The 23,395-nt window shown below is 35.8% G+C and overlaps 2 protein-coding genes across 10 annotated transcripts in view; one reads left to right on the top strand and one right to left on the bottom strand.

Annotated features, from left to right (window-relative positions):
• The window catches only part of lama2 (laminin, alpha 2), a 251,165-nt gene that overhangs the window by 150,516 nt on the left and 77,254 nt on the right, over positions 1-23,395 (top strand). For all 9 annotated transcript variants that reach the window (XM_076874014.1, XM_076874016.1, XM_004550514.4 and 6 more), the window contains 5 exons: positions 12,567-12,747; positions 14,481-14,617; positions 16,029-16,160; positions 16,975-17,079; positions 20,912-21,055. In XM_076874014.1, the coding sequence (XP_076730129.1) occupies positions 12,567-12,747; positions 14,481-14,617; positions 16,029-16,160; positions 16,975-17,079; positions 20,912-21,055 (699 nt within the window). The remainder of the gene's footprint in view (positions 1-12,566; positions 12,748-14,480; positions 14,618-16,028; positions 16,161-16,974; positions 17,080-20,911; positions 21,056-23,395) is intronic.
• LOC112431039 (uncharacterized) lies at positions 2,673-11,123 on the bottom strand. The gene is made up of 11 exons (XM_076874020.1): positions 10,649-11,123; positions 9,806-10,033; positions 9,417-9,570; positions 9,145-9,217; positions 8,556-8,898; positions 7,977-8,072; positions 7,142-7,452; positions 5,833-6,014; positions 5,284-5,453; positions 4,466-4,680; positions 2,673-3,955 (listed from the first exon to the last, which is right to left on the bottom strand). Exons 1-11 carry the CDS (start codon positions 10,954-10,956, stop codon positions 3,723-3,725), a joined length of 2,313 nt encoding a protein of 770 aa, XP_076730135.1. The 5' UTR covers positions 10,957-11,123; the 3' UTR covers positions 2,673-3,722.

Here is a 23,395-nt window from a genome sequence, read left to right on the forward strand (position 1 = left end):
AATATATAGAATGAAACTTGAATATATAGAATGAAACTTGAATATATAGAATGATCTTTTGAATATATAGAATGAAGCTTGAATATATAGAATGAAACTTGAATATATAGAATGAAACTTGAATATATAGAATGATCTTTTGAATATATAGAATGAAGCTTGAATATATAGAATGAAACTTGAATATATAGAATGAAACTTGAATATATAGAATGATCTTTTGAATATATAGAATGAAACTTGAATATATAGAATGAAACTTGAATATATAGAATGATCTTTTGAATATATAGAATGATCTTTTGAATATATAGAATGATCTTTTGAATATATAGAATGAAGCTTGAATATATAGAATGATCTTTTGAATATATAGAATGAAGCTTGAATATATAGAATGAAGCTTGAATATATAGAATGAAACTTGAATATATAGAATGAAACTTGAATATATATAGAATGAAACTTGAATATATAGAATGTATGAACCTCATTTTTAGAGATGATGTGTTTCTGAATTCTCTGCCTTTACAAAATGGCATCAGCTGAACTATTTCAGTACTTTTTAGAGCTTGACAACTGTTTTGCGACAGCTGTTCAAACTGCAAATGGTAGAAATAATTTGGAATTTATACTACGTCACCTTGAAGAACACGTTTTCATTATTGCAACATTTCTAGTGCTCATGAATAATGTTCAACAAAACGTTTCTGGGAGAAGATTATGCACACTTCTTGAGGGAATTTATCAATCACTGATGGAGATGTCAACTGAGCTAACACTTCGAGCAGAAGCTGAAGCACATGTTATGGGCTCATTATATCATTCTACATCTCAAAGAGGAAGGCCAAGGTAAGTGATAAAAATGGAAACAAATTCATTCATAATGTGTATGGCACTTGAAAGAGTCAAGAGATGGCAAACAAGATAATGAATGCAAGAAATAAGAAAGAAGTTAACATATTTCTTCTTTTGTTTCTAACTCTTTTAGGTACAACATACCAGCTACTCAGCTGACTGACATGCGAGACTTGGGGTTTAGTTGGATGGCCATATCTCAAATGTTGTCAGTAAATGTTCGAACACTGTACAACCACAGGATACAACTAGGTTTAGTGGACTATGGAAATTTTAATAATATTTCAAATGTGGATCTTGATCATCTCATTACTGAGATTCTTACACATACCCCTGGCTCAGGAGAATCCTACATTAGTGGTAGTTTGAGAGGAAGAGGAATCAGAGTTCAGCGGTGGCGAGTGCGAGAACGTTTAAGAATAGTTGATCCAGTGGGAAGAGCTTTGAGAAGACGGAGAGCAATTCAGCGGAGGGTCTACAATGTCACTGTCCCAAATCAAGTGTGGTATGCCTTTTTTCACGTCTTAAATTTGATTAATGTTAATTATTACTTCCTGCATTGTAGTAATATAATATTTTGTTTGTGTTTTAATAAACAATGTTGTATAATGTCTGAGTTTAAAATATTGTTTATCTCCAGAAATAGTTTACATGACAGAAGTACAATGTCAAAGTCATAGACCTTTATTTTAATGTACATCTAGTGTCATAATAATAATAATATATTTCTTCTTATTCCAGGCATATTGACACAAACCATAAGTTAAATCCTTGGGGGTTTGTGTTTCATGGAGGTGTTGACGGCTACAGTCGCTGCATTACCTACATGAGATGCTGCACAGATAACAGAGCATCAACTGCTATGCAACTTTTCCAGAGTGCCGTTGATCTCTTTGGCCTCCCACAACGTGTCAGGGGTGATGCTGGCAGTGAGAATATTGATATTGCACGGTTTATGATTGAACATCGAGGGCCAAACAGAGGAAGCTTTATGGTTGGACGAAGTGTGCATAATCAAAGAATTGAAAGATTGTGGGGTGAACTAAACAGAGTTGTGTCAGCATACTTTAAAGACCTTTTCCTCTTTATGGAAAATGTTGGGATTTTAGATAGCACTGATCCATTTCATATTAGGGCTCTTCACCATGTATATCTTCCAAGAATTAACAGATCTGTGGATGAATTTGTAAATCAGTGGAACCATCACAGCTTAAGGACAATGGAAAATCACTCCCCGCTGCAGCTGTGGACTGTTGGAATGTTGCAACTTCCTCAGCATCACAGACCGCTCAGTCAAGTGCACTTCAGACATCGTTCTTACCATCACCAGCAGTTGACGGCTGACTTGAGGCAGATCGACCCCTTGAGTGACGATGGAAATCATGGGATAGAAGTTTTTTTGACAGCATGCCGCATGCTTCAGTTAAGTTATTAGTAAATTTGTTTGTGTTAATTAAAAAATGTATTTGAGTGCCAGACACTAAAAATTGTGAAATATCATGATACTGAAAAGGGTCCAAGACTATTATTTAGGTAAAAGAAAGGTAAGCTAAAAAGACTGGTTTTATCTTCATATTCACTTGTGCCATTTAAATCATAAAAGTAGACAAATAAAGTGTTTAGACTACACTTTTCTTTCATGACAAACCATACTTGTCACAGTACAAAATGTTACAGTATATGTTACATATGATTGTATGATGTACTAATGTATCTGTTAATAAACAGGAATTATGATTCATTCATTAAATAAAATATGTTATACATTTTAAACTCTTTAAACTTTTTTTTAAAGACACAAATTACATAAAAAGTAGAAACACAGAACACTTTATTTGTGTATTTCCAGTACCCATAGGAAGGAAATAATATTCTGCAGTAATAGGGCTGGTCTTAAAAAAACAAAATGAAAGAGGAAAAAAACCCCAAACAATCTACAATGAGCCTGTGTTATCAAGTAGTATAGTAAAATATGCAAACAAAATCCTTAAAACACTCCCTGCAAACCAGGTTATGTTTATTATCATTATCATTATTATTATTGTTTATAATACTTTGATAATATATAATAATTTGATAAGATTGTAATGTCATATAGTGTGATATAATGTTCATATTTCAACCTGTAACATAACCAGGTTTGACCTAACCAATGTCTGTCACATTTATAGACAACTTTGCTGCCAGTGTTGGAGATACTGTCTTTCTACCTTTTAGTATGTAGGGTTACTGTAATACTTTTCAAAACTTTACCCAAACCTAACAAAAACATTTTTAAACCTGTGAGTTAAGCTAAAAGTTAAATGATATTAATACAAAGTTCTGTGTAAAGCATAAATGTTCAAATGGGACACTGAAATAAAGCTTAACTCATCTCATTTGAAAATTCACATTATGTGGAATAGTTGAACACAGGAAGCATTTGAGAAAACTTAATTCTATATAACAATGAGATTGTGGCATATTATTTTGCTCACTGCAGGGGTGCTAAATAATGTAATGTTACTATGGGTCATACCAGAGACAAAACATGCCATATAAGCAGGAAAACAAATTAACTACAATCAAAAAACAAAAAAATGCCCCACATGTATAAACTGAAACAAAATTATTCTATCCATTCTCTTCGGCTTATCAAATCCATGTCTGATTTGAAAGTAGTGTGCACTGCATGAACTGGTATTTAAGCTGTAATTTGAAAGACACACATGAAGCTTATTTAGGCTATACAGTCCTACTGCTGTCCAGGGTGTACTCTGATGCGGGGTTAACAACATTAACAAAAACAAGAAAATAAAAAATGCATATGCAAAATAGAAAAAAACCCAAATCCTCATCATGTCACCAATCCTTAAGAAAACACATCATGCTCTTCCAAATCCTGGTGAATTCCGTATTGCAAAATCCATGTCTGATTTGAAAGTAGTGTACACTGCATGAACTGGTATACGAAGGATATTTTCACAAGTATTGGCCACTGGAAATCTGCAGTTAGTGACGAACTCAAGGCTTGGCTTTGGAGAAAAACCCAGGGCTGGTATGCTGTCACATCCAGTGCAGAAAACAAGAATATCTTCCAAAGAGACATCATTTTCAACTATAAGATAGAAAAATACAAAATCATAATGATATTCTGACTAAGACTACTGATGTACAGATACATTAAATTACCAAAAGATTAAATCAAAAGTGAAACATGTATATATTTTTAAAAGTAAGCTGTAATTTGAAAGACACACATGAAGCTTATTTAGGCTATACAGTGAAACCACAATGTCAAAAAAAGAAGTTAGTGGAGACCACAACATATTAAATGTACGTGGATGCAGCAATAGCCTATTATTTGTACTCAGTATACAGGATTGGTAATAATTTATTTATTTAGTGATCCTCCTATTTATCCTGTTATTTATTTATCCTGTTAATACACTGAAGTCAAACTGAAATCACATTTGGATACAATGTTCTTTGTAAACCCAGCACTTGCATCAGTACTATCTATCTACCTTTTTTGTTATGGCATCTATGTCTGTAATTTCATGATGCTGCTGCACAAAAGTGAGAATTTTGATTTATGGTCAAACAATGTGCCAAGTAGTAAACTCACATTCTGCCTCCTGAAGATAGTCTTGCCAGAAAGCCAGGGTCCGGCACTCATCTTGAAATGCATTACTCCCTCGTTCGGAGTGAATGATCTGGAATAGATTCTCCATATCAGTTGCTCTGAGAGCCATTCCAGCTTTCACGAAAAGGCACTTCATCTGAAGAGGGTATGTCTGTAGAGCATCTAGGACACCTAGAGACCTCAAGCCATCTCTGAACCTAGCCAAAATAAAACAAAATCAAATTGTATTTTATATTACTATTATTATATTTGTATTTGATTGGATTTGGAACCTGTATCATAACAAGAGGTTTTGAGGTTTTATCAAGAGACATTTCTGAACTAATTACATTTTACTTTCCTGTGGACTGCTGTATCAGAGGTGAAGAACATTTTTCCCCTTACAGGGCCAGACTGTCTTAGATACAGATAAAGAATGCCTATACATGGAACAACTGAGCTGAAATATGATACACAGGGACCTGTCATGAATTGTAGTAAAAGTGACAAATTGCTTTCAAATACATCTGGTCTCTTGTTCCATTGGCATACCTTTTCTGTCAGTCTACAATCAACCCAAATGCTACTCAATTTGAATCTATTTTTATTTACATATTTAAACACATGCCTACATCGGCACAGATACGTTTTATGTGAATTTTAATTTCATGAATGAAAGATATCTGTTTTGTTATGAACTGTACTAGCATGGAGCGCTACAGACCTGTACCACCCAAACAGGCTAATACCCGTTTCACAACACAGTGACTTTAGTTTGACAGGCTTAATTTTTTACCATTACAGTATGTGTTTAGACATACCTTTCAAAAGGTGCACGGGTCCGTTGAAGGACATACCAGTGAGCCAGATCCAAAGCAGTTTCTTGTTTGTTTTGAAGTGTTATGCAAACATTGTGACCAGCAAGACTGATCAAGTTGGCTGCCTGTGCAACTGCATCTTGCAGCTGTAGATCATTCTCGGCCTGTATGATCTAAAAACAATATGAGGAAATTATAAAATGAATTATTTGACTCTACTATTTAGTAGAACATACAAAACTAATAGCTTCAGTGTTTAATTAGTACATTAACCCTATGAAACCCCATAGCCAATCAGGAGGCTGAGGTATAAGTTATTAAGCTGGAAAACAAGTGCAATCATTAAATTCTGTAACCAACAGAACCAACAGAACCATAACCTGCCACACACATTTTTAGTTCTTCCTTCTTGTAGCCATTAAAATGTTTGATCTTTTACTAGAAAGGTGCAGGACTCGGGCAAGAAAAATTAGGGAAGTGTTAGTAAAAATGTTGGACAAGCAAAAAAAGACCTACAATGAAATTGAAAGAACCAAAGGAAAATATACTCACCGACTGCACTTGTGACCTTGTTTCCTCATCAGTAATATGATCAGTGCTGACTTTTACATTGTCTGGACCCTTTTGAAGACACTCATAGAAGAGTTCAGACAAGAAACATGGACTCTGTCCCCCGTGGGCAATTGACATTGCCATGATCTGGCCAGCATAGTAGTATCCATTATCTTTCATTGCTGTTAACAAATAAAATAAAACATCATCTCAAAAGCTTGCATCATTATTTTTGTTACTGTGGCATTTTTTATAGTACAAGTTACCAAATATTATTTCTGAAAAAAATATTGCCCATACAGTTGCACCCATAATAGTTTGGATAATAACAAAATCATCTTAATTTTGCTGTGCACCACCACCTTGGATTTTAATACCAAACAATCAAGATGATACTAAAGTGCAATTCCTTTGAGGTATTTTATTAAAAAATGGCACCAGCTGATTAGGAATTACAGTCAATTTTATACATTATCCACCATCTTTAAAGATGGTTGCTTTAGACAAGTGATTGAAAGCTAACACCATTTTATGTATTATTTTTAATACAAGGATTAAAATTCTTTACAATTCTTTACAGCCTTACAGTCAGATCAGGTAACTGAGCTGGCTTGTTATGCTTTGGGTTATTATCAATTTACACTGTCCAATCAATTTAGCATTTGCATTTGGCTGAATCTGAACAGATTGCCCTTTACACTTCACAAATCACCAGTGCTATCATTGACAACAGTAGTGGCTTGGTTCTATGGCAGCTACTCATGCCCGTGTCATAACACTGCTTCCACCATGTGTGACTTAAGCTATTCTTTTCTTTACTATGCTTTTCTCCTTCCATCATTTTGGTTAATCTTGGTGTCATCTGTCCATATCTTCATAGTAGTATAGCATAGTTCTTTTAGATGTTTTCTGGCAAAGTCCTTCCAGTTATTTACTATTGCACCTTGTTGTAAAACATCTGTGTTTCCATTCATAAGTGCATCTCTTGATTGTTGAATTACACCTTATCAGTCATTTGAATAATTACTTTTGAGAAATGAGAGAGCATGTATAAAAATGACCAGAATTTCTAAATATGTAGTACTGTTTCAAACCTTTCAACTAAAGCAGACAATCTTCCCTTCAGTCAATCTAGGTTTAATTTTTTAAAATCCTCTGTGGTGGTACAAAAATTCTGTCATTGCCAAAAAAATGTGTTTAGTTAACTGTATGAGATACTAAACTCGTACATGTAATCACAAACCAATTGATGTATAATGTATTGATGTAAAATAAATCAAATGGCAACAATTAATAAAATCATAAGTACCTTTAGAATTGCACGTAAGAACTTTAGCATTGGGTGGACCTTCAAAGATGCCAAGTTTGTCCTTGACTTCACAGAGGCAAAGTCGGAAGAACTCCCGAGTAGGTCCTCCATTGTCAACAGCACCCTCAGATATTCCATAGTCATCAGTAAACTTCACATCTATTTTTTTCTCTGGTGAAAAATTGGATCTGCCCATGGCTCTGGATGCTCCATCCCACACATTTCGCCTTATGATGTTGAAGCGTACAGTGCTGTCATTATTTACTCTAGTAACAATCTGCTCCAAGATTCTCTCTAAGCTCTGGACGTCACTGAAACATACACACACACAAAAAAAAAACAGTAAAGAAATATACTAGTCTCAATGGCAATAACCCACCAACAGAATAATGATGTACCATTCTTAAGACTGTAATTGATATTTAACAAAAAAGAGATACAAATCAAGAATGTTTGTGATAATGGAAAAAAGATTAAGTTTAAGTTAAACTAAGTTTACATTTTTATCTTGTCATAAATACACTAGTATTTATAAATAGTATAAATACACTATATAAATACAAGCAGAACAAGAAAAACAACAAGATCCAACACTGACAACCAACCTCCATTCAAAAAAGTAAAAATAAACCAAAACATATATCAAGTAAAATATAAGTAATCTGATAGCCTTGGTAATCTTCAAATGACAACAGAAATCACAGGTTGCAGTTCGTAGTTTGCTTATTCAAACTGATCCAAAACTAAACAGTAGATGACTCCTTTTCCGCAACAAACATAAAATAATGGTTAATATGTTGACCTTTCAACATGTAAAAGTTTGTGTTGTACTGACCTTTCACTTGCACTTGAGTCTAAAGACCTTGAAATGGCTTCTTGGAGGTCGGGGTCATCTGACAGGTATTCTTCCTCAAACAGGCCAAGATATGTACTGCAAAGCCAGAATGTTTTGTAAATTATTTAGTTAAATGACATATAAATGATGTTGACAGAATTACATTATCACAATACATAGATTGGCCTCAGCATTATTAAAGTTGTGTGGGATCATCTTGACAGAGAACAGAACAAAAAGCCTGGAAAACTATTCCTGAACCATGCTTAAAGAAATTCAATAAAAAGAAGACATCACCATCAAGAAAGCTTGGTTAAGAGAGTTCAAGCTATGTTGAAGACTAAAGTAGCTCATATCACATTTTGAATTTTAAGCTCATTAAAATTCTACAAGTTTTGTTCTACTCTAATATACTGCGCTTCCATGTCTGTTTGTAGACAGAATTTTGTAGACTTCAGTAAATCACTGCGCTTCTTTCCTATTTTTCCAGCAAAATACAAAGAAAGCAGGGGTGGGTCATGACTTTTGCACAATATAGCTCAAAAGATTAAAAGATACAAACATGTACAAAACACATACCTGTAGGATGTGCTGGATAAACTTGGCTGGGTAGGTCCATTGGACACACTGGAGGTGTTACTAGAGAAGACACGTGTGTCACCAGTAACACTGGCAGAAGAACCCGCTGATAAGCCAGGTGTGTTGTAACTGACAAAGGCAGATGTTCCACTGGAGTAAGGCTCATCCTCATCAGTAGCAACGACAGCAGGATTGGTGGACATTGTGAGGGTGTCAGCAGAGATGGAAGATTCAACAGTACAAACATCTTGGGTAGCAACGCACCAGATGACCTCATCATCAACAGACATGGACTGTGCGTTAACAATGGGAATGGCTGAGGGAACTTCTTTAGAAATTTCAACTGTGAGAACACAAAGAACAGGAGTTTAACTTTTGAATAACATCTAATCACATTTATAGCTTTTGCTTTTCATGTATTTAGGGGTACATTTCTTCCTGCTCAAAATATTAAACTAAATTTAAATATGATTTTAACAAAGACTTGACACTTAGCTAAAGACACAATGCCTAAGATGACTAAGTAACAGACACTGAACCAACTTAATTTACAGTTTATTTGGAGCGACTTTTAGATAGGAATATTTACCGCATTTGTCAGAATTCAACGTTTCTGTGAAATCCTGCCTGCTTGTATGGCTACTCTCTCCATCAGAATATGTCTGTAAATTAAAACAGATAATACATTTCATTATACTGACAACAAAATGTCATAATAAATATTAGTAATATGTTTATGTATTATGTATTAAAACATAATACAAGTGACAATGTTTAAGGGAGTTTAAAATCCATCTTTGCCTTTTTCACTCTCATTTTATGAAAATACATACATTTGCTGAAATGATCAGGATTACTTACTGATTCATTGTCCTCACATAAGATGACCTTGTCAGGTCTGACATAAATTGACTTCTGATGAAACAGTTTTTTCACAAGGTCTCCATTCAAAGTCTGTTTGGAAGTCAGTGATGGCTCAACTAGTTTGGTGTGGCATGCCAGCAAAATCTGTAGCCTAGGGGAGGAAGAAAACATAGTGTATATGAAATTTTTGTTAAGGCTAACAGACTACAATACAATACAATACATTAAAAGGCTTAATTTTTGTTAACTCTAAAAGATATCAATCCAGTCATCTGATCGGTGCTCCCAGATCCTTTTTGGAAATACCCAAAGTTGACCTTTAATAGTATAATAATCTAAGTAACAAAAAATATATATTTTTTTATAAAAAAGGATCTAATGCTTACCTGCATCCTTCAACAACTGGCTGGAAGGCAGTCCTTATTGCCTGCATTACTTTGTCTGAGTCCCAGTCACAGCTAAACTCCAGTGCAGATTTTATATGTCCATTTTCAAAAAGCCAAGCTTTTTTGTTACGCCTTGGCACATGTGTAGTTAGATGGTCTGGCAAGAGAATCACTTCTTTGGTGAAAGACTGAGCCACAGAATGTGACCTGCTTAGTTGTGCTGGAAACCTAATGGAGGATAAAGGCAAATTAAACATTTCTGCATGTTATATTACACTTCTCTGATCAATGAAGTACATTTAATTAAAAAAATACACCATGCTGTACACATGTCTAATCTGCATTAATAAACACCCTCTAGCCCCATGGTAGCTAGGATAGGCTCTTGGAATCCTGAATTGGATAAGTGGAAGAGAATGGATGGATGAATGGATGGATAGATGATGGAAGATAGTGGGATGGATGGGTGGAGAAACTTAACAATCACATAAACAAATGTCTTCAATTCACGGAGTACTTTTTGTTGCTTTAAAAAAGGTTTCATTAAATTATATACTGCCAACAACTATGTATTGTAACAACTGATGTGCTTTGCTTTTACACAATGTTTGCAGATTAAGCTTACGGGACGTGAAATATTATAGAAATGTTTCCACAATTAAACAAATTAACTGTTGTGCACAGTTTAGTCTCCACGTCCACACGCTGTCAGTCTATCGCACAGTTTTTTTGTTTTGTTTTTTTGTGATATTTTTGTTTACTTAGCTTCGTCGAGCAATTGCAACCTACGGGCTATTACTAACCTTCCACTAGTAATTTCAGTGCATTTAGTTCTGTTCTTACCTCTTCTGCCTTGGGCCCTTTCGAGTAAAAGGTCTAAGATTGTAGATGGGACCTGTTGTGGGGCACTCCTGTGATGTGGAAGGCACGTTCTCCATAACGTTAGCTGGATAGCCAGGGGTTATCTGACCGGAGAGGTTCACTGCATTTGGTCTTCCACGATGAAAAAGTGAATAAATTTCTTCATCAGTAGTACGATGCGGTACACTAGTACAAATATTAGGTTGGCCAGAACATGCATTTGCCAAGGTGTTAATTAGCTCCTCATTACTTAGAATTTGAGCCACAAAATTCCGTGCGGACTGGCTCATAGTGCCATTCCTCGCAGGTACAAACAAGGAAAACACTAGATGGCGCAAGCGCCTCCGTGACGTCAAGCTTCATTCTATATATTCAGAAGATCATTCTATATATTCAAGTTTCATTCTATATATTCAGAAGATCATTCTATATATTCAAGTTTCATTCTATATATTCAAGTTTCATTCTATATATTCAAGTTTCATTCTATATATTCAGAAGATCATTCTATATATTCAAGTTTCATTCTATATATTCAAGTTTCATTCTATATATTCAAGTTTCATTCTATATATTCAGAAGATCATTCTATATATTCAAGTTTCATTCTATATATTCAAGTTTCATTCTATATATTCAAGTTTCATTCTATATATTCAGAAGATCATTCTATATATTCAAGTTTCATTCTATATATTCAGAAGATCATTCTATATATTCAGAAGATCATTCTATATATTCAAGTTTCATTTCATATATTCAGAAGATCATTCTATATATTCAAGTTTCATTTCATATATTCAGAAGATCATTCTATATATTCAAGTTTCATTCTATATATTCAGAAGATCATTCTATATATTCAAGTTTCATTCTATATATTCAGAAGATCATTCTATATATTCAAGTTTCATTCTATATATTCAGAAGATCATTCTATATATTCAAGTTTCATTTCATATATTCAGAAGATCATTCTATATATTCAGAAGATCGTTCTATATATTCAAGTTTCATTTCATATATTCAGAAGATCATTCTATATATTCAAGTTTCATTTCATATATTCAGGAGATCATTCTATATATTCAAGTTTCATTCTATATATTCAGAAGATCATTCTATATATTCAAGTTTCATTCTATATATTCAGACTTTGGTTGGAATATATATAATATTTTCCTAAAGGGCATTCCATAATATATATATATATGTATATATATATATATATATATATATATATATATATATATATATATATATATATATATATATATGTGTATCGGACCCTTATTTAGCTGCTTGTATCATATGTCAAAAAATATTTTAATGATCCGTTCATAAATGTTTGCTTTCTTCTTATTGGTTGCCCCTCACCTGGCTTGAGCAAACAGAACGTTTTTCTAAAGAGATTCAATTCAATTTTATTTTATTTATACAGCACTAAATCAAAACAACAGTCGCCTCAAGGTGTTTTATATTGTAAGCTGGATCCTACAATAATACATACAGAGAAAAACCCAACAAACCCCCTATGAGCAAGCACTTTGGTGACAGTGGGAAGGAAAAACTCCCTTTTAACAGGAAGAAACCTCCGGCAGAACCAGGGAGGGGTGACCATCTGCCAAAGAGAGATCTATTATATGGTCTTTAATACTTATATCCAACGTTATATATTTATAAAGATGACCCACAAAAAGGAAAAGTAATATTGCCTCTACAATTATTTCCTCAGTTTTTCCCGTCTTTATATTTTTCCAGTCTTCTAAAAAGTCTTGTCTGTTTTTCTAACCGCTTTATCCGAATTTGAGCGTGTCTGACATTTGTTTATCCCGGATCAGTTTATACTTTGTCATTTCAGCTCACTAACTCAATGCCAATGGTCTGTGTGTTTCTCCAGGCTGGGACTCATGGCCTTACCACAGGTGGAACCTGCATCCCATGTCACTGCAATTCATATGGTTCCAAGTCATTCGACTGTGATGAAAACGGTCAGTGTCGGTGTCAGCCTGGCGTCACCGGACCCAAATGTGACCGGTGCTCACGAGGATATTTCAACTTTCAGGAGGGAGGGTGCACACGTAAGCACAGAATTTTTAGTCTACTTTTCACAGAGGGCTTTTCCTCATTTCAGTCAACAAATGCAAGTCCGGAATTTGTAGCAAAAGTAATGTCAGCAATCCTCCCCCTCAAAAAAATCCTCTTTAAATTACCGTTCTGTTCTTCTTTTCTTTTTAATTAGAATTTTGAACAAACTAAGATAAAGAAATCATATTTCTATCCCTTCTCTGCCCTCAAGTATTGTTTCTGTTGTGCTCAAGAAGAGACAGAGTTAAAACAGCCTGAAAAAATATGTAAATCGTAACGAAAAGTAATAAATTGGAGCTGCTGCTTTCTGCTACGCTGCAATTTACTTTACTAAAACGCAATATACTGTCACTATGGACATTTTTATTCCGGGTTCAGATGAATGTGATTATAGTGTTCAGCCACACCTGAACTTTCAAAGCCAGACAGCATTTTGTAATATGCTGCAATTGTTCTCATGTACTTTTTTATGTCGTGACATGTATTATATACAGCTAAGCAGTTCCCTCAGGCAAAAGGCCTGAGATGGAACCAAAAAAAATCTATACCTGTAAATACACAATGAAAGGAACAAATGAAAGCCAGAAGAAGGAAAGGGAGACGCAAAGCAATGAGTAAAACATTGCCAGGAGAAACTAGCTGCTGAAGGTCTTTAAAGAGTGAACACACACACACACACGATAAGAAAAGAGTTGTTATTCATGCTGTTTGGTCAATAAGGAAAACGGCAAATAAAAATTATGTGTCTAGGATATTTATAGGAGACAATGTTTAATAGATCCATCCATCCACTCTGCTTAACTGGTAGCCGAAGCCTCTCCCAGCTTACATTGGTTTATCCAATCAAATATTAGTCAAATTTACTGGAATATCTATTTTAATGCTTGATTTAAAAAACAACAACAAAAGGACACGACATACCAAACTGTAGCTGTATGTGTGTGTGTATTTATGCAAATTGCATAACTCTATATGAATGTTCAATGAGGCATTCTTCAATTAGTTTATCAATTTGTCTAATATATATTTATATTTATTATGTTAACTTCTGTTTCCCTTATTGCACTCTGTGACTGGTGCCGTGTAAAATTGTGAGGGTTCCAGGTAATTAATTTTCCACACCGAATGCCAGTCTTCATCCTGTAGCGGTGATTCAAGGTCCGAACCCATTGGGATGTAAGAACAAGCACGCGTTTCTATTCGCACCTCAAATTAAAGGTCAAGGTTTGTACATCAGTGATTTGAGATGGAAGTGGAGACAGAATTATTCTGTGCCAATTAAGTCAGAGTGTAACCCCTAAAAAGAATAGAAAGTGAAGGTATGTGCTGTAAAATTTCAGTATGTTTTATTTATTTAGGAAAATGTTTTCCTTATGTGCATTTAATGTTGTATTTCTCTTGAATTTGCATAAATGACACAGTTACACTCATGTCAGTTGCCCAAATAGCCAGGTGAGTTAACATTAGAGAGCTATGTTTACCTACCACAACAGTAAGTGTCTCTTATGAGTCTCTGTGTGTGCCCTCTGCAGCAGTTACTACCACAAAAGACAAATTCTTCCCTCTAAAAACAACCCCAAAGCTCTTTTTTTCATACCAGCCATTATTAAACTGGCCTTTAAAATTCAATTTTTGTTGATAACAGCTGATTTCTTTCCAGCTGCTATGCTCGCTCACCTCTCTTTGCTTTAAATTCTCTTTAACTACCTTTCTGCCTCTTTTACAGCATGTCAGTGCAGTCATGTGGGGAACAACTGTGATGCTAACACTGGGCAGTGCATCTGTCCTCCGAACACAATCGGTGAGAGGTGCGATCGCTGTGCTCCCAACCACTGGGGGCATGACATCGTAACTGGATGCAAGGTAGGCTGAACAGTGAGCGTCCACATCAAAGGACACTCACTTATGAGTGTACATACGGACACCACATGCCATAATGAATGGGTTATTGAACATGAAACAGAAATATGAAGGATACTGAAGAATGCTTTATCACCACACAACCTTGGGGCCTTCTGTAATTATAGAAAATATTTTTCAGACAACACATTTTTGTTAATTTATTTATTTACTTATTTTTATTTTTTTAACTTTCACTTCTAAACCTGAAACTAACAGGTATGTCTGTGCATTTAATAAAAAGTAATCATTATTTGTGAAATTATAACATATTTTCAAATGTATTTAATGTCTTTCTGATAAAATTAGAAATTCACTGTACTCACTGATCCAGGTGTTTAATTAATATTTTACAATAGATGTAAGTTAAGTGATTGTTTGTGTATATGATGTTATTATGTTATGTATAGTGTATGTAGGTAATTTTTGGACTACCCTTGCCTTGTTTCCACACTCTTATAACCTGCTTTCAGTTCTTTATACCTCACTCAACTGATCTCTACATGCTCCCTTTCTTTGGCATTTTGTTTTCTATTACTGTGTTGGTTTACTCAGCTTTTTTCTTTATCTTGTTTTTGTGCTTTAGAAGGTGTTGTTTTGCTCTGAAACTATTTGACCAATGAGCCGTGAGGCAGCGATAACAGTAACCTATTAGAAACAGGAACAGGCTACTAGTAATTAGACGCTTCAACCTAATCCACAGGAGTACACCGGGACAACTAAGAGAAGAGGAATCAGACAAATCTACATGATAAAAAAAACAAAGAAAATCACAAAGCTACAACCTAGATGTCAATGAGGTCTCAGTAAAAGCACAACAGGAAGAAAAACACAGAGCGAGCAAAAAAAAAGTTAATTTCAAGGTCATGTGGAGATGCTCAAAACAAAAAAATGTCATCAGCTCATAAAATATTGCTGAATATTGGGTTATTAACTCTAACAGTGTTACTTTGGGTCAGTAGATCAAGATTTCCTATTTAAAAAATTTCGATTCGGAGTTGAAAGTCTTGCTGTGATTCTGTCGTAGTTCCTCTCATTTCAGCAGAGACATAGTTTACTTGATGATATTTGTCCATCTGCAGTCTTTGCTTCTGAGCATGCAAAACAAATATCTACTTTTTGTGGTGTTTTCATCTTTAATTGCAACATCTATTAGGGGAACATGGCATTATACAATGATGTCCACTGTAACAAGTGGAGGTTCTTCTCTCCACTCATGCATACATGAGTGGAGTTGTCATGCTCACTTTGTGGACACAAAACCGTGACTGAATCGTTGCACTAAGATACAAGTTTGTGTTATACACATACAAAGTTTTTCTTTGATGTTTTCATGTCTGAATAGAATTTGGGTTTTTTGTGTGTTTATATGTAGGAGTGTGGCTGCAATGTGATCGGTTCAGTGACCCAGCAGTGCAACGTAAACACAGGCTGCTGCATCTGTCACGACTCCTTCAGAGGAGATAAATGCAATGAATGCCAGATTGGATACAGAGACTTTCCTCAGGTAAATGGTCCAGATTAAAGCTGCTAATATTTCTCATATTGTCATAAATGTCACTTTTATCTCTGCTGACATGAAAGACGAGACGCTGGAGAGAATCCCTATGGGGATTCAGTCATTAGGACTTGATAATGTTTGTAGCTATAGTTGGACAAGCAAAATAGATTTTCATAGACATGACGATGCTGTTGTCATTAATTTTATGAGCACTGAAAACCTGAATAAAAGCATTTGTTTCCTTTCCTATTTATAAAAGTCCAACAGTTTCATCGAAGCCAGTATTAGATCATTTTTATGGCAGAGCCAAACTTTTCAAGACGTGCTGATATTTCTGTATCACAGGTGCCTTTTATGAAAATGAATTATTAAAAAAAACATCCTATAGCTTAAATATAGAGTGACATTTTAATCAAAGCTTAAATGGACATTATTGCCATTTTTTTGTTTTGTTTCAGTCTTTCTTTGATAAGACTTTGAAAGTTTATACATGATCTTATATTTGTCATTTGGCTTTGTTGTGTAGCTTATGATAGAGGAGTTGTTTTGTTTTTAGCACGGTTACTGAATCAATCAAGGAAGACACTCTTTAAAAAGTTCAGAAAAAAGTTGTTTTTTTACACTTTTCAAACCAGAAAAATTCTGGTTCTGGTGTTTGTCTGAAATTCTCAGTTGACATTGGAGTGAGAAGATAATGGCAACATTTTCATTTTGGAGTAAGTTGTTTAGTGAAGCATAAAGCTAGGACACACTCTGCTCCCTCCTCTAAGGCCTGTCATGTTGTTGATAGCAAAAACTTGCTGTTTTTTTTCCCCCACAGTGCGTCCAGTGCAAGTGCAACATCGCAGGATCGGACAGCCAGACTTGCGACCAGGAGAGAGGAGCCTGTGGCTGTGCAGATCGAACAGGAAAATGTAGCTGCAAGGTAACAGCCACCTTTTCACATTATGTTAAAGACTTATTTTATTCATTTATTTATTTATTTATTTTTCTGGCAAGATACTGGCAGTGTCCAGTGAATGTTTTTATGGGAAAGCGAGAAAAAGCATGTGCTGTTTATTATTTTGACTCCTCGCAGAGATGATAGGTTAGATTTTAAATGTCAGTGCAGATTTAAAACCTAATTTGCATGCTTTCACTGTCCTTTCTGTCTTTGTGGGGAGCCTGCCCATGTTTGTGTTTTAAAGTATATGTGTGCGCGTGTGTTTGTATGTAATTATTCCAGCAAATGTCACCGTGCCGAGTATGACTGACATCTGCGCACGATGACCTCCATATACTGGAAGAGACATACATGCAAACGTATGAGGTGTGATCAAAAAGTTCAGTGAAACGAGCCAGAAAACTTGCAAAAGTGCGAAAGGACAGAGCAGAACTTCCAGGAAGTGATCTAAAAATAGTTGTGGTGTGTGTGTGAAGATAATCTTGGAGGAGAGATCAGATAAATTTTATGGCCTGGGTCCCAAAACGTTGTCATCACACCTTGTACACTAACAGATATAAAGATGCTGTCATGGTTTGCAGACCAGAACTCAAATGCAGGACATCAGAGGCAGAATGAATAAATGGGAAGTTAATTTTTATTGCTTATATAAGTCCCAAACAAAGAAAGGTCAAAAGGTAAAGCATAAATCTAAACTGCTGGGAGCCAGGGGAAAACCAGGAAACACAAAGAATAACTCAGATCACGCCCCACCACACCCTCCTTTATATTTCCCATTTTGTCATGTGTCCGTCAGCAGTACTCTTCACTTTGACTGATACTCACTGAAATAGTGTTGTCACAGAAGGTGAGATTCTACCACTTTCCAGCACCAACCCTTATTTCCCTTGTTGGAAATAGCGATTTCATATTTACCTGAAAAATATCCAATGTTGTTTTTCTGACTATCTTTGAAATCATATTTTTTCCACAAGACACAATGTGGCAAAATTACTAAGCTTTAGCTCAATTTTCTTAATTCGAAACATTTTCTTCATCCCGGTAGAGGGGTCTTTTTGATCATGGTCAAATTGTCTCAGTGCAGTAGTAACTTTACTTGATGAATAGTTATGCTTGCATTATCCCTGCACTGCTTCTGATTTAGCATCTGTATGTGTGAACTATACACATCTGATGTTTCCTAGATTTGTCCTGTCTGTGTGTCAGAGAGACAGAAATTGAGTTACAGTCAGAGTAGTTAAATGTTCTACCTGAGAAAACTGAAATTTGATTCATCCATCACCATCATCTCTCTCTGTCCTTGGAAAAACCCTGACAGGCACATTTTTACAGGAGTTACACACATATAAAGCTTAAATTTTACACCTCTTATCGTCACGTTGACAAGGTGATCGCATTACTGCATATGCACTCTTTTCATCATTACCTTGCTGAAGATACACACTTTCACATATTTGATAGAGACTGGTCCACCTGGCATCACTTTTCATCTCTGCTGTCACTTACTGATCACATTATGACACACGCAAAAATGCAAACCTTTTGCGCATACACACACATATACCACCTGATTCATGGCATGTAATGAGGCTTTACATTACTGAGTGTCATCTTCTCTCTGAAAAGGTAGGAGGTTGACTTGCAATCACTCGGTCATTAGTAACCTGTCTCCTGTATGTAGACATCCTGTATGTTAATGTGTACCTCTCTGCCTAGCATGTGATCTACCTACATTGCGTTATATCATCAGGCACATCACTGCTCTTCAATTTTGTGCTTTAACATTAAAACTTAAACGAAATCATGTCATAACTTACTAACCCCTAAATTAAAAGCTGCTGCAATCTAAATATATTTTTTTAATAAAGCAAGCAGGCAGAGATAAACATTAATGAACAATCTGGTAGGAAAGTCTTCAGCATATGCATGATGGTAAATGGTAAATGGCCTGTATTTATATAGTGCTTTACTAGTCCCTAAGGACCCCAAAGCGCTTTACATATCCAGTCATTCACCCATTCACACACACATTCACACATGAATGACACATGATGAATGTTGCACATCAAGTCAAGAATGTTCCCCTGCATGAAGGGGAACATGCATGCATGTTGGCTGTTGTTCACAAAACTTACAAAAGGGAAACAGTAGAGTTCTGAAAGAAAGAAAACCATCAGCCTATCAAAATGTTATCGATGCCTTCACTTTTGACAGAAGCAATAGAATACAGAATGAGAAACAGGCACATTCTGTGCGCTCGGATTCAGCCAAATGTATTGGATGAGATTACATCATTCCACAGAACAGTGATCATAAATATACAGCTAAGTAGCCAGGGAGCTTTTCAGAGGGATAAGAATGGGAAATACTTACCACATATTTGTTACATTCTTTTGTTACAGCATTTAAAGTAATAAAATAGCGTTGTAAAGAATTATTGCTCTGAAATATTTCCGATACGTGTCCTTGTTATAGAAGCTGCTCTGCTGCCTGTCTGGTAAGCAGTGCAAAAGGTGCAGTGCAGGATTATCAATGATGGATAACAGTTTGTTCCATGATCTCCTCTCAACCACAGCTTAAAAAGTGTCCAATTTGCAGCCAATCACAGAGCTCCCCTGATCAGTTTATTTGGTCCGTTGGTCACACAAGCTTTGATGTTGCTCCACCAGCAGACCACAGCTAAGTACACTGCGCTATCCACAACTTACTAATAACTGCTACCACTAACTACTAATAAAATATCTCCAACACCAACGTGGAATATCATACCTGAGCTGCATTCCACTTTCTGAAGACTAAAGACATACAAGAGATCAGTGTGTCAGCAGTGAAGGAAAACAACACTAACGACTTTGGGTACATCTTTTTTTTTAAAGTAAGGAAGTACAGTATATAGTGCATTTAGGTTAACAATTGTAGGGAATCTGAAGAACAATTAAAGGAAATAAAACTGTCACTGTGCACCTACCTTTGGGGCTGTACAGGGACTGAATAAAGTATAATACAGTTATGAGCATTAGTTACAGTAATTCAAATGTGGGTATGTGTGGATTTTTTGGTATTGCTGTATGTGAGCATGCAGTGGGATTTTCTTTCTTTTGTGATACAACCCCCCCCCCCCCCCCCCCCCCCCCCCCCCCCCCGCTCCCAAAAAAGAACTGTTGTTGATTATGATAAACAGCCCCCATAGTGACATAATGATTTACTTTTAATGAAGAAATCCTAACGTGGTCCTCTCTTCCTGACTATACCTTCCCACTCTTCCCTCCTCTGTCCTTTCTCACTAACCTGCAGGACTTTTTGACAGAACTCAACATTAATTGGATGATGTTGTGTTGACAGCACTGTAACTTTCCTTTGCAGAGAGAAGGCTTAATGCACAGCCCTGTCCACAATTCCATTTTAGACCAGTCGAGTCTCAGCTTATTAACTCACAATGTAAACAGCTGGTCCAGATTCTTATTGCCACCCCAGTGAAGCCAAGACACCAAATGCATTTCCTGGCAAGCATATAAACTAATCAGTTAAACTTTTTATGACATCTAAGAAGATATTAATCATTAAATTGCTGTAAACACATAACTAGGGCTACTTCTGGACTGCTACTTTTATCTGAAGGGTTTAGACTTTCAGCCGTGCTGACATGTTCTTGAGTGAGACACTAGATCCCAAGAGTACTATTAAGCTAAATGTGCTTTATAGCCTCAAGCAGAAAAGAGTCATTTAAAGTATTTCCTAAAGAAATGTTTTCATTTAAAGTATGCATAGAAAGACTGGCTCAAAGGTTGCTTTAATTTGCTGTGTCACATTTTAGGAAAATGTGGAGGGAGACTACTGCGATCACTGTAAGCCCGACACGTTTGGGTTATCCCTACGAAACCCGCTGGGCTGCAGCAGGTGTTACTGTTACGGATTGACCCACTTCTGCACAGAGGCGCAAGGACTTATCAGGATGTGGGTAAGTAAATGTATGTTTTTTGAAATGTTTAACGGATGAAAAGACAAAGAAAGTTTAATTTCAAGTCAATTCTGAAACATTTGGAGGATTTTGATAGCAGTGTTTTATTTTGTTCCCAAAAACTTTCTAAAAAATAAAGTAACCAACAAAAGCAAAATATTGCTGTATATTGCTCAAAATGCTGGTGATGTCTCTAGTGACTTTAAAGCTAATATTATGGTCTGTATCCTTGTTCACTTATGAGTTGTTTTGCCTGTAGTGTGTCAGAAAAGAGGACGTAGACAGTCGTTTTCTAAGCTGCCTATTTGATTTACACGCTGTCTACACTAGCTTACTTGCTGAGATAACTCATTTGGCAGCCGGCTGCCTGCAACTGACTCTGCATTATACGAGCGTTGCCAAGTAGACTCCATGTCCTCTGCTCATTATGTACAGATGATCTGCAGCTTTTATGAACATTTAATCTTAGCAGATTTGATTGCACCTAATTTTGCTCAGTGAAAAACCAAACATAGTTTTTTTTGCCAGTAATCATAAGCATTGTTTAATGATTTTCTCCTGTACTGCAGATGGAATTAACAATGTTATAAAAAGACAGACACCTCCAGTTATTAAACAAGGTTAAGGGCTTTTATAGTAGCTCTGATAGCTGTGTCTTTTTGAAGACTGTGGATGCTGCATTGTTTGATGCATTTACGAAAAGTGGGTATCAATACAAGAGATAACAATTACAAGCTGATGAGGGCAAAACAGAAAAGCCATGGACCAACAAAAGCCGTGTGGTGTTCACTACAAAAGTTTCACCTCACATTGGTTTGCAGAAACAAGAAGTCCTGCAGTTGCAAATCCCTCTGCTGCCCACAAACAGGGCTGTTCACAGGCTATTAAATGAGTTAATAGGTGTCTGTAGGTTCTCAGTCACAGGAGACTTAAATGTTTGAGTTGAAGCCATCTGGACTTCTTGAGGTTCTCGAAGATGTTTCACATCACACCTGAAACTTCTTCAGTTCTGGCAGCTGATACGGAGATATGTGAGCAGTTAGGATCACATGGGTCAAGATTTGAGTGTGCGTTCAATGATGGTTGTTCCAGGTGAGCATAGATGTCTTGTTGTACTCCTCTCTTAACCGTCTGTCTTCTTTGACCAAAATGTCAACACCTGTATCCTCAAAGGAATGTCCCTTCTCTTTTGAGAGCAGATATTCACTTAGTATTCACAGATTTGCCTCTCTGGGTAGACTTTGTGTTGTTATTGCAACCTGTGTAGCAAGTATTGAGTTATTAAATTAGCAAGCTACCTAAAGACTAACATTGGGATTCATAGCTGTTAATGTGTCTAAAATGTATGAAGTTGTTTTAACAATGAAAAGATGAGATTTCCTACACTGTCAACATAATCAAGGAACTTTTCCTGCTGTTCAGTCATCCATTGTACATGTTTTAGAGAACATAAACATAGGCGTGAAAATGACATGTAGCAACTTGAAGTCAAAAAGAGAGGTCTGATAGATTTAGAAAGACACTCAGGAAGTTTACAATCAGTTGTTGAGGAAAGAGTGTTTTGAATAAGGCCCCTTTATTGTAGAAATGGTTGCAATCAGCAATAAACTGCCGTTTCCGTGGTAACCCGTAGAGTTTTAGGAGGGTGGCGAGAGGCCTCATTTGAACAACAACCATTCACTTCATTTATTGTTGACTGGGTGGACAGACAGAAAGAGAGAAAAAAAATGGAGAGTTTATTGGAAAGAGGGAGATTTTTTTCTGAACCACTGAATCGTGAGATTACACTGAGTGAAGTGGGATATATACACACACACTATGAGTGGACACTATGCACACACACACTATGCAAACACAGTACACATGCATTAATTCACACTCTTGAAAACTCACACTACATCGGATTACATAGAGGTTTTACGCACATACAACTTGCTGCACACAACTTTTTTTGAGAAAACGAAGTGTTAGATGGGTGAATATTTAATGAAGATTTGCACCAGCATAAAACTGTAAAAGCTTTTACCTTTATGTGGAATTTCCCTTATCTGTGGGAAAACTAGGAATATTAAAGCACCAGATAGAAGAAAGAAAACATTGTAAATATCTGAAAAAACAAAAGCATGCATGCTTGCTTTAAGTCTGTAGGTAAACTGTAAAGATAATGCATTGATTATATATATTATATACAAACTTTGTGATTTTTAAAGAGGTCTTGAACACAGGTCTTTTTTACAAAAGTTTTCCTTTAGACATGAGATGCCTTTTCACTCATTTTCAGTCCAGTCCTTGGAACGTTGTTTGACTGTAAAGCCACTTGATGCTCAAGGGATCAACAAC

The sequence above is a fragment of the Maylandia zebra genome, linkage group LG15, assembly GCF_041146795.1.
Source record: "Maylandia zebra isolate NMK-2024a linkage group LG15, Mzebra_GT3a, whole genome shotgun sequence".
Taxonomy (NCBI): domain Eukaryota; kingdom Metazoa; phylum Chordata; class Actinopteri; order Cichliformes; family Cichlidae; genus Maylandia; species Maylandia zebra.

Excerpts from the sequence above, each read along its gene's own strand:
- LOC112431039 (XM_076874020.1), bottom strand. The coding sequence starts at position 10,956 with ATGAGCCAGTCCGCACGGAATTTTGTGGCTCAAATTCTAAGTAATGAG. Across the intron at positions 9,218-9,416 it reads TATGTGAGGACAATGAATCA|ACATATTCTGATGGAGAGAG; the intron begins GTAAGTAATCCT and ends TTTAATTTACAG. Across the intron at positions 4,681-5,283 it reads ACCCGTGCACCTTTTGAAAG|GTTCAGAGATGGCTTGAGGT; the intron begins GTATGTCTAAAC and ends TATTTTGGCTAG.